We start from the raw sequence: 10,978 nt of genomic DNA, 5'->3' as shown, positions 1-10,978 counted from the left end.
GTAATACAAAATAACCAAATCATGTGAAAGATCCTCAGCATCCCTCGATGATGAGCCATAACTCAATCGGCGCCCACTATCCATATCTCGTACTGGACGAGCATCAGAAACCGTCGATGCCTCTGGAGGGTCAGGAAAGTACGCATCCCAGTCATGTGAGGTAAAGGTCGTGCCCGCGATCAACAATGGAACTGACGGGATCACCTGTAAAGTCCCTGGAGTAAGCACCAGGCTAAATGACTGGATATCACTAGGATCAGGGTGGTCACCCGGCTGACCAACTCCAACATCCTCAACAGGTGCCTCAACGCCCCCTTGCTGGGGACCACCTCCTCGCCGACCCGCACGACCTCGTGGGACACCCCTACCTCGTGGGATACCCCTGCCACGTCGACCACATTCAGGCTGCACTGGTGGCCCATGATGGTACTGCCCTGGCGCCATATAATCAGCCTTGTGTCCTAAGCGCTCATCATCTCAGGCTCGCTGTAATGTCCGAGCAGCCAAATCTGTAACCTGCCGGCCATAGTCGTGCAAAGTGGCCGCTCCCTCACTGGTATGCTGCTGCATCTATAGTCCCAACTGATGGAACTGATGTAGACCGATAACCTACACAACATGTAAAATATTAATTACAAAATGGTAAGGTTAACGTTATAACTAAGTATACCAAATAACATACTAGCGCCTCATGCCTCCCGGCGTATGGAACGAACCGACCGCCAGCGCGATGAACGGGATTCCCGATGAAAAGTTGGGTAATGCTGCAGTACCGGCCGATATACGCATGCTCACCATCCATAAGATGGGTTGGAGGGGGTGGCGGAATCAAGTCACGTCGCTGGTCCCAAGTGTGGATTTACAACTCTAGCCATGCCTCATATGCCTGGTCAACCCTCGAACAATCATCCCGCTGGTAATGTGTCCTAAGCCAAGCGGGCGGTGGAGGTACATGCTGCGGTCGACCAAACTAGCGAAGGACTCACTCGGTGGCATGATGCTCGACAATATCGAGACACATCAACGGGACGGAAGAGCTCCAGATAAGTTGCCCGATCGAGTAATAATCGGGAAAACCAGCTATTAGCTCGTCGTTGTATGGCCTCCGAATGAACTATTATGTGAAAACAGGAGCCATGAGTATATGCAACACATATAAATCCAAGCCAATTAAACTTAAGCCTGAGCGGCCTTCAAAAAATCCAACAAGTCCCTGCAATAGGGGAGATTATGTCGAGCCTCGTACTCGCGTCCGTATCCCCGCCTCTCAACCCACCTCCTAGCTAAAAGGAGAAACGGTGGAGGTGGTGCATCCTGAGCTATGGGTGGTAGAGGTGGCTGAAACTGCAGGAACCGCTCCCAGGCCCAAACCTAACATACAATTTGGACGTAAAATTTAAGGTATATTTTTATGATGTATGTTATATTGAAGAGAGTATTTGACTATGTTTTCACCTACAACAACGACATAAATCCTGCAATGTCTCACTGGGTGCCCATGCATGCCCGGCACATCTGCCTGTACGTAACCAAGAACAGCAGCACCCCAGTTGTATTGATGTAAATCATCTAGCTACTAGGTAGATTAATATTTTTTCTCCTTTCTCCAGCTTTGATAGTAACAGAGGGCTTGACAAGTACCTTTTCAAATCCCTCAAAGCCTGCTGGCATTCCGGGGTCCACTCAAAGTTGTTCTTCTTCTTGAGAGCACGAAGAAATGATGGCATATCTCAGATGACCGGGAAATGAACCTGCTCAAAGCGGCCAATCTCCATGTGAGCCTTTGAACACAGTTGCGACCATATTTATTTTTGTCCCGGTCACTTAAGAATTCTCTCAGATGGCCATTTTTGAGTAGTGTCGCCACCTCTTCACGCAGATGTCGGCAGTCCCCGATTCGGTGGCCGTTCGCCCTGTGGTATTCACACCACATTAGGATCCCTCTGGCTGGGATCAGACCTCATCGGCTTCGGGAACCATGCTTCTTTAACGTTCCTCATAGCCGATACCAACTGTACTACACTAACGTTGAAGTTGTATTCTGAAAGTTTGGGATAGGGAAGGATCTCGAGAACCTGATGCTTCCTTGTCCTATAGTGATCTGTTGTTTCGGCCGCGGTAAGTTCTTCTATTGGTAACGAAGCTGTCTGTCATCCGGAAACCTCTACCACGTCCTTCAGCCCGTTCATAAGGCAAAACCGGCACCTCGAAGATCGTCTATCTGTGTCGAAATCATCTTTTGATTTCATATTCTTCTCTCAACCTTTAACTGACTCTAGGAAGCCGACTTGATCATCCTCAATCCTCATCTTGGACTCGTACCTATTGTGAACATCCGCCCAAGTCGTCGCTTGGAACTTGATTAAGCTTTCCTTCAATTTCCGGGAATCATAAGAACTTCCCGGATTCAAACCCTTTTGTGAATGCTTCAGCCGCCCATTCATCCGGAACAACCGGGAGCAACATTCTTTCCTTCTGCAATCGGGTGACGAATTCCCGCAGCAACTCGAAATCTCCTTGTGCAATTCTGAATATGTCGGCCTTGGGGGCCTGCACTTTTCTAGCTCCGGCATGGGCCTTAATGAAAGAATCTGCGAGCATCTCAAAGGAATTTATGGAATGTTCGGGCAACAACGAATACCACGTCAAGGCTCACTTTATGAGAGTCTCTCCGAATTTCTTTAGCAAAACTGATTCGATCTCGTGGGGAGCTAAATCATTCCCTTTCACCGTCGTTGTATAGGTGGTAATATGCTCATAAGGGTCCAAAGTCCCATCATATTTTGACACGTCGGGCATTTTATACCGCTTCGGGAACAATTCTGGTGACGTGCTCAGCTTGTACGACAGTTGAATATACTTCTTTGAGTCTGGTTTTTTCAGCACCGGTGGTGCACCCCGAATTTGGTCCATGCATGCATTTACTTCCCTCATAAACCGCAAGAGTTTGCTTTTGAAGGGATCAATCTCGTTGTTGTGACCAAATTTGTTCCCCCTAGCACCATCGAAGACGACCTCGCCCCTCGATGTGTTGTTGTCGACCCTCTGTGTTATTTGATTTGCGGGAGCACCGGGAGGAACTGGACCTCGTCCGTCGCATTATTGGAAGCACCCGATAACGCCTGCTTTATTTCTGTCATAACCTTATCCTGTCGTGTGAGATGGCGTAGGATGACCTCTTGTTGTTCCTGCAGGACCCTCACCGCTTCAACGACATGTTCCTCTCCAGCATCAACGGGAGTCGCCTCCCGAACATGTCGCAGGTACCATTTGCCGTGGACTGGCATGGCATCGCTCCCCTAATTGCGGGTATCACTGATTGAATCTTCATGCTGAGGCTGGTCTCCTTGGGCCCCAAGATTGTGTGTGTTGTTAACACCGTTATCTGCCATTCTCTATATTTTTTTTGTTAAGAACAAATAATAAAAACATGTTAGTAAAAGAGGCAAGGACCAACTTAATTACCGATTGTCTAGGCCCTATGGTGGGCGCCAAATTATTTACCCGTAAAACGGTATAGTTGAATTTATACGTGATTTCTAGACAAGTGTATTAATTCGAAAATGCCTGCTTTATTTATGTCATAACCTTATCCTGTCGTGTGAGATGGCCTAGGACGACCTCTTGTTGTTCCTGCAGGACCTTCACCACTTCAACGACATGTTCCTCTCCAGCATCATCGGCAGTCGCCTCCTGAACATGTCGCAGGTACCGTCTGCCGTGGACTGGCATCACTAATTGAATCTTCATGCTGAGGCTGGTCTCTTTGTGCCCAAAGATTTTGTGTGTTGTTAACACCATTATCTGCCATTCTCTATCATTTTTTGCTAAGAACAAATAATCAAAACATGTTAGTAAAAGGGGCAAGGACCAACTTAATTACACGATTGCCTAGGCCCTATGGTTGGTGCCAAACTGTTTACCCGTAAAACGGTACAGTTGAATTTATACGTGATTTTCTGGAAAAGTGTATTAATTTGATCCTGAAATAACAGAAGAATTAAATAAATATACAATACTTAGCCTTGAGATGGAGATAAAATAACAGAAACAGTAGTCTGGGAGCAGGGTCTCTGGACATAACAACAATGAAATCAAGGAGCAAGAAGATAAAATTGTATTAAGCTTTGAATGGATTATAGTGTAAGTTTGCCAGAAAGTTCGTGTCCTTTGCAATGGTAATAGAGCGCACTATTTATAACTGCACCTAGGGAACAAGGTTCTTGGATCAAGCCCTTCTTTAATGTCAATTATGAGAGCCATTGAAGAATGTGTAACGACAGACATGAATGCCAAATTCTTTATAACGGGCGGTGTATTAAATGCTGTAGAATATTCTTCATTAAATGCTATCGGATGGTCAGCATTTATTTCATCTTTATGAGCACCATTCTTTCCGGTAACAGATGGAATAATTGCCTTCGATTTTAGCTATTCTTTGCCTTCGGCTCCACATGTCACTCACTTGTGCGGTCACTTAACATAACATATTTTACCCTATATATTACCATTTCCTGAAATTTTTACCCAAACATAAACATGTAATACTTGATCCAACATATCGTCTGTATGGGCCAGGCCGACGGCCCGAATTCATTCAAGCCCGAAATGAAAATCAAAATCAACCCAATGCCCTAAACCCCAAATCCCACTGTCTCCCTCATCCTCCATAATGCTTAAACCCTAATTCATCTACTGAGCAAGAACACAGTCAAAATCAATGGAGTTCGAGAAGAGAAAGGCAGCAACTTTAGCTTCAATCAATTCACCAGAACCAGACAAATCACCAAAAGGCAACATAGACGCACCAATTATCCCTTTACTCAACACCCTTAACTCACATCCTTCATATTTCACCACCAGTTCTTGTTCTGGCCGTATCTCCATTCTCTCAACACCCACCACCCCCTTCAACAACCCCACCAAGAAAAAAGCTAAAGGAGGCAAATGGGTCTTCATTTCTCATGACCCAATTCAGCCCCACTTGGTTTTACCACTCCTTTTTCCAACCGAGTCAACTCAAAAAGTCAACGAGTTGTCTTTTGAGTTGACTCAGCCACATAGCCTTGTGTTCAGGTTTGAGCCTTTGATTATTGCAGTGGAGTGTAAGGACATAGGGTCAGCTCAGTTGTTGGTGTCATTAGCTATTTCATGTGGGTTTAGGGAGAGTGGTATTACTAGTGTTAACAAGAAAAGAGTGATCATTGCTATACGATGTTCCATTAGATTGGAAGTGCCGTTAGGGGATACTGAGAAGTTAATGGTGTCTCCTGAATATGTAGAGTACCTTGTTACGTTAGCAAATGAGAAAATGGAGACCAATAAAAAAAGAACTGATAGCTTTCTTGATGCTTTGTTGAAAAACGGGTTTTCGGGTACACGGATTGGTAATGAGGAGTTTTTAGATAATGGAAAAGTGGAAAGTGATGAGGGTCCAGTTTGTTTTAATACCAAGGAGTCCGAATTGCTGGAAAATTCTTTGGGTAATGGTGTTAGTGGAAATGGAAATGCTAAAAGAAGAGACTTTGATGATTCTTGTTCTGGTAATTATTCTCTGTATATCCTAGTTGATCCATATCATATTTCAGTACAATTTTGCTTTTGTAGTTTAAGGATATGAGCTTTTCTTTTTACTCTATAAGATATTGTTGTGCATATGTAGCCGATCAGATAATGTTGTTGTATCATCATGTGGTTGTGAATCTACTGTGTGAGACATTGTTTTATACATTATGGCAGGTGAATCTAGTTTTCTTGCATTGTTGTCAGGAAAACTTATCATAGAGTAGTCCACTAGAATTGGAAGAAATTGATCGTACTTGTGACTTCGTCTCTTTTCATCTTGGTAATCTGTGAATGTGTAATAATTAAAGGAAAGTGCAGAATCTTATCCGTAGATTGGAAAGCATTTCGTAAAATGATAGGAAACGTGCCACATTGTATGGGTATTTGATGTGGGTTATTCAAAATAAACCAAAATAAAGCAAAAAGCAGTGCATGTACCCCTGCTAAACACTCGCACACACCCTCATTGTATACACAACCATAATCGAGTCCATCTGACATAGGCCATGTTTCATTATTTGAACCCTGGGAGTGCTGTATCTTGGAGGNGGCAATAGCGACCAAAGTTGGTCTCTTTTTATCCAGATTTCTAAAAAAGCGACCAACCTTGGTCGCTATTCCATTAAAAAAAAATAATATCTGGAAAAATAGCGACCAACTTTGGTCGCTTATATTTAAAAAAAAATTAAATTCTTGAAATTAGCGACCAACTTTGGTCGCTTATTTTTAAAAAAAATTAAAAAAATTAATAAAATAGCGACCAACCTTGGTCTCCATTTTCTAGATTTTAAAATATAATATTTGGATTAGAGACCAAAGTTGGTCGCTGTTTTATGAATAATAATAAATAAATAAATAATATATTTTACATTTGGAGACCAATTTTGGTCGCCAAATTTACATTATTAAAATAATAAAGCGACCAAAGATGGTCGCTATAGTCAATACCCGGAATATTTGGTCATTTTACCTTAGAGATCAAAGTTGGTCGCTAATTAGTGACGAACTTTGGTCCCTAAAGTGAAGGGACCAACAATATAGTGACCAGGCATGTTTGGTCGCTTTTAGGCCTATAAGCGACCAACTTTGGTCGCTTTTTGTGGTCACTTTTTACCGGATTTCTAGCGGTGAAAGTTTTGAGATGCAGGAAATGTTTGTCCTGTAGTTAGCACAATGTCCGGAGGAAGTGTTTAGTCGTGTCAATTTATTTGTTTGAAGAGTAGAGACAACATTGCATGTGCAAACTGGATTATATACATGTTATGATTTGACTCATATTCCCATAACATCATGGATCTACCCATGCGGCATTCCTTATCGACATTGTCAAGTTCAACCCCCCCCCCCCCCCCCTTCTTCTTTTTCTTCACCACAAAAGATAACACACAGCTTGCACAATGCAAATTCAGTATTATCCTTTCGATTCCATTTTATTCAGCCTTCGGAGGGTACAATATACCTTTTAACCTTTAGTTTTTCTAATCATTAGTCGATTAAAAGATTGATGCTTATCGTTTCTCAAGGAACAAAATTAAACTGTAGTATCACGAGTTTGAATTTCAATGACATCCTGATTATTATTCTCCAAATCGTATCTTTCTAACTTCCTTATTAACTAATAACTTTTAGTTTTGTGTAGTTTTGATACATATAGTTATCATATGTAACTCCCGTACTCTATGCTACGTCTATCCAAAAGTGATTAAGTCAAAAGGGATTCCAGTTACATTTCTTCTTGCTAACATTATAATTTGAATTTTGAGTCCTAAAATAGGCCAGGATATGGAGTTCAAGATTTGGGCTTTTCAATGCAATTCAGGATATGGATCAAAGACAAGGGTCAATTGGGCTTTTCAATGCTCATAATCAAGATTTGTCCTTGGATAAGCGATTTATAAACACTTTTCTCTTATTTACAATTTTAATTTTAGTGCTTATAAGTATATATTTTAATTAGCCAAAATATTTGGGGATTCTAGTGTCAACTAAAAGCTCTCCTTAATGCAGTGGCAACTGTTTATTGAAAAGATCATTGCAAGAATTTCTTCTTGGATTGCTAAGAAGCTATGTTATCCAAGAAGAGTACAATTAGTTCAAACTGTCCTCTTTGGCATCCAGGCGTATTGGTCCCAGTTATTTATGTTGCCCGTGAAGGTAGTGAAGACTATTGATTCTAACTGTAGGAGTTACATATAGTCTGGAGTTAACACAATTACTAAGAGAGCTCTCGTAGCTTGGGTTAAGATGTGTGCACCTATATCCATTGAGAGCTTAAATCTAACTAATTTGCTGTTCTGGAATAAAGCAGCAACCACAAAAACCTATTGGACTTGGCTCGTAAATAAGACAAACTTTGAATGAGATGGATTCATACATACTATATAAGAGGGCATGACTTGGACAATGTATCTGTACCGCAACAAGCATCTTGGATGGTGAGAAAAATTATATAAGCTAAAGAAACATGGAAGCAGGTTCATGTAACACCGAAAGAGGGTAAGAACTTGATCAGACAAATCTATCTTCAACTACTGGGAGATGAGCCTAGAGTACCTTGGAAATGTCTCGTGTTTAAAATGAAGCAAGACCCAAAGCAAAGTTCATGTGGTTACATTTGCAGGGCAGGTTACCTACCATAGACAGACTAGTTAGATGAGACTTTAGTTGGATCCTTTATGCACTCTCTGTCAATGCCAAATTGAAACTAGAGATCACTTGTATGTGGATTGTGATTTTACTACAACATTATGGAGCAGAGTCCTTCATGTATGAGGAGACAAAAAATTTCAGCAGTTACGTGAGATCAACAGTTACAGTGGGCTGTTAAAAATTCTTAAGGCAAATCACTATCAGCATAAATCTTTAGAATGGTCTATGCAGAAGTCAGTCATGCTGTTTGGAGGGAAAGAAACCAGAGGATTTTTGAAAATAATGGTACAAATGTGGATAGGATTTCTAGAAATATTGCTTATATATATGTAATGTTAGAGCATCCACAAGGATTAGGAAACGTGTTCAGTCATGGTATTTTTAGCTCCTTTTAGTGATGGATTAGGTGTTTTCTAGTTTTTCTGTAACTTGCCTGAGAGATGGAAGAGACCCTCCCTAAGAGGTGTGCTTCAAATCTTTAAGATTAAAGGCATAGTGGTTTTGTCTAGCTAGATATTTACTTTTGGATAGTTGGTCGTGATAGCTTCAACTATGGTCTATAATTTCAAATTTGGTAGTTAGTAATATTTTAATTACCAAAAAAAAAATAAAAAATCTAAAAGAAAAAGTTAGTCATCCTCAATTTGTAATTTTTCAACTTTAAGTGCTTTTAGCTTGATCAAACTTTTTATGTTATTGTAATCTCTATATATCCTTTTCAATACAAAACCCTAACTCTCCCCTTTTATATCTATCATCATTCATCTTTTCTCCAAGGAAAGATATTTTTTTTTGATAAATACATTTAAGGGTAGTTTTGTAATTTTAGCAAAGAAAAAATGCTTATAAACCCATTTTGTCAAATACTTTAACTTCTTATTATCAATTTCAGCACTTCTATCTAAATACATCACTACTTTTTTTTTTTTTTTTATAAAATCAGATGTAACATTTAAAAGTGTTTTTCAGCTGCTTTAGTCGGCTAAGACAAACATGCTCTACGTATTAATTACTAGGGAAACGTGCTTCCATATTCAACCACTAATACACTGAGGGATCGTTTGGTAGGAGGTATTAGAAAAAATAATGCAAGCATTAGCTTTATGCATTACTAATACCTTGTTTGGTACATTTTTTTAACAAGTGTATAACTAATACTTGTGTTGGTATACATCATACTTGGTATTATCTTATGTATAAGTAATGCATAGAAAACCATTACATTAGTAATACCAAGGCTATTAATGCATGCATTAGTATGGATAAAGACAAAATTGTTCTTAAAGTCCCTTAATGCTAGAGAATATGGAGGGCATTTTTGTAAACAACTATTTTTCTTAAAATTTATACAATGCATTATAATTTTAATACACCACACTAAACAATAGATAAGAAAAAATATTTGCATAACTAATGCTTGCATTACTAACACATGCATTACTAATACACCTTATTCCGCACTATTTTTATACACCCTACCAAACGACCTCTGAATATTCGAATTACTGGGATTTACTAACCCACTCTTGTACAATCGCTTATGTCAATTATTTTCAGAATATTTTCCAGAATTTAGCCCAACTGAAATCATTTTTTGCAATAATCAGCTATATAAGTAGTAAAAATTAAAGAAACATGACGGATTGACAAAAATAATTCGCGAGAATGAGAAAAGAATGCGATTCACCCTTCACCATATTCACCTAATATTTTTTCTCATTTTCTCATTTATTTTGTGTTGTGGGAACAGATTTTATTCCTTTGTTTGTCTTTGTCCTAACACTTTTTCGTAAATATGATCATATTTGAGGACTTTAACATACACAAAAGCTGCTGATGTCATGATGGGTATACGTGGAAGAGCAAAAGCCACAAAATTTTAACTCAGTCAAGTACATATATGAGCCTACATATTAAGTGAACACGTGGAATTGAAGGGCTCATCTTGCCATCTTTCGGGGTTTCTATATTTTTTTCTATTTTTATTCATGTTGAGCTATTCACCATTAGAAATTACACTCCCCAAAAATTATAGCTATTACTCTTACATTAATGTTAATCGTAGTATCATATCTTGATTTAGTTTAGAAGTTAGAGCAGTAGTAATAGTTATGGTACATAATTAATTATTGTAATATAATAATGCAAAGAAAATTGAATAACTAAAAAGTTTAACATAATAAAGAAATAAAAAGGTAAACACTCAAATTCCAAGTTCTAAAATCAGTGGGTCCTCCTTAAACTCGGACAATGTAAGCCGTAAATGTCAAATTAATTCTTGCATTTTAATACATGAGCTTTTAATGCAAACTTTTTCAAATCTTAAATTTACTTTTAAGTGCTACATCCTATAGTTTAGGTGTAACTTCTTACATTTATTTTATAAATCAAAATAACTAAGCCAGCCTTATCTTTTATAGGCGCCACATTGACTATTATTAAAGCCATAAACCAAATCATAGCGGGAAAACTAGAAAAATACTTGAATCGAGTTTATATAGCTTCCAAATTTCTAGGTTATAAATATGTATTAACCATTTCATAAGCTTCCCCATGAACTATTGTGTCGCTGTTTTTAGCATACCATGTTGGATACTCTTAATGGATGAAACGTTTTGGAAAAAATCGTTCGGGCTTAACCCAAAATAAATAATACCAACCATGTCAAGAGTATCTTTTGGTCGTTTTAGTTCAATAACTGATATCCATAACTTTGAAGATGCATACATATCTTTTGAGCTTCAATGACCGTAATTACTCGGAT

General features: G+C 39.2%; 1 protein-coding gene across 1 annotated transcript; it reads left to right on the top strand.

Moving 5' to 3' along the window:
- The first annotated feature begins 4,720 nt into the window (after nt 1-4,720).
- On the top strand, nt 4,721-5,789 carry LOC109215369 (tRNA wybutosine-synthesizing protein 2/3/4-like). Its single transcript, XM_019379420.1, has 2 exons — nt 4,721-5,543; nt 5,740-5,789. Exons 1-2 carry the CDS (start codon nt 4,721-4,723, stop codon nt 5,787-5,789), a joined length of 873 nt encoding a protein of 290 aa, XP_019234965.1.
- Nucleotides 5,790-10,978: the final 5,189 nt, after the last annotated feature.

Source organism: Nicotiana attenuata, unplaced genomic scaffold, assembly GCF_001879085.1.
Source record: "Nicotiana attenuata strain UT unplaced genomic scaffold, NIATTr2, whole genome shotgun sequence".
In the NCBI taxonomy this organism is placed as follows: domain Eukaryota; kingdom Viridiplantae; phylum Streptophyta; class Magnoliopsida; order Solanales; family Solanaceae; genus Nicotiana; species Nicotiana attenuata.
Note: the sequence above shows the minus strand (reverse complement) of the source record. Positions and strands in the feature narration are given on the sequence as shown.

Bases quoted from the DNA above. Each gene is read 5' to 3' on its own strand.
- LOC109215369 (XM_019379420.1), top strand. From the start codon at position 4,721: ATGGAGTTCGAGAAGAGAAAGGCAGCAACTTTAGCTTCAATCAATTCA. The intron at 5,544-5,739 runs GTAATTATTCTC...ACATTATGGCAG, and splicing joins CTTTGATGATTCTTGTTCTG to GTGAATCTAGTTTTCTTGCA.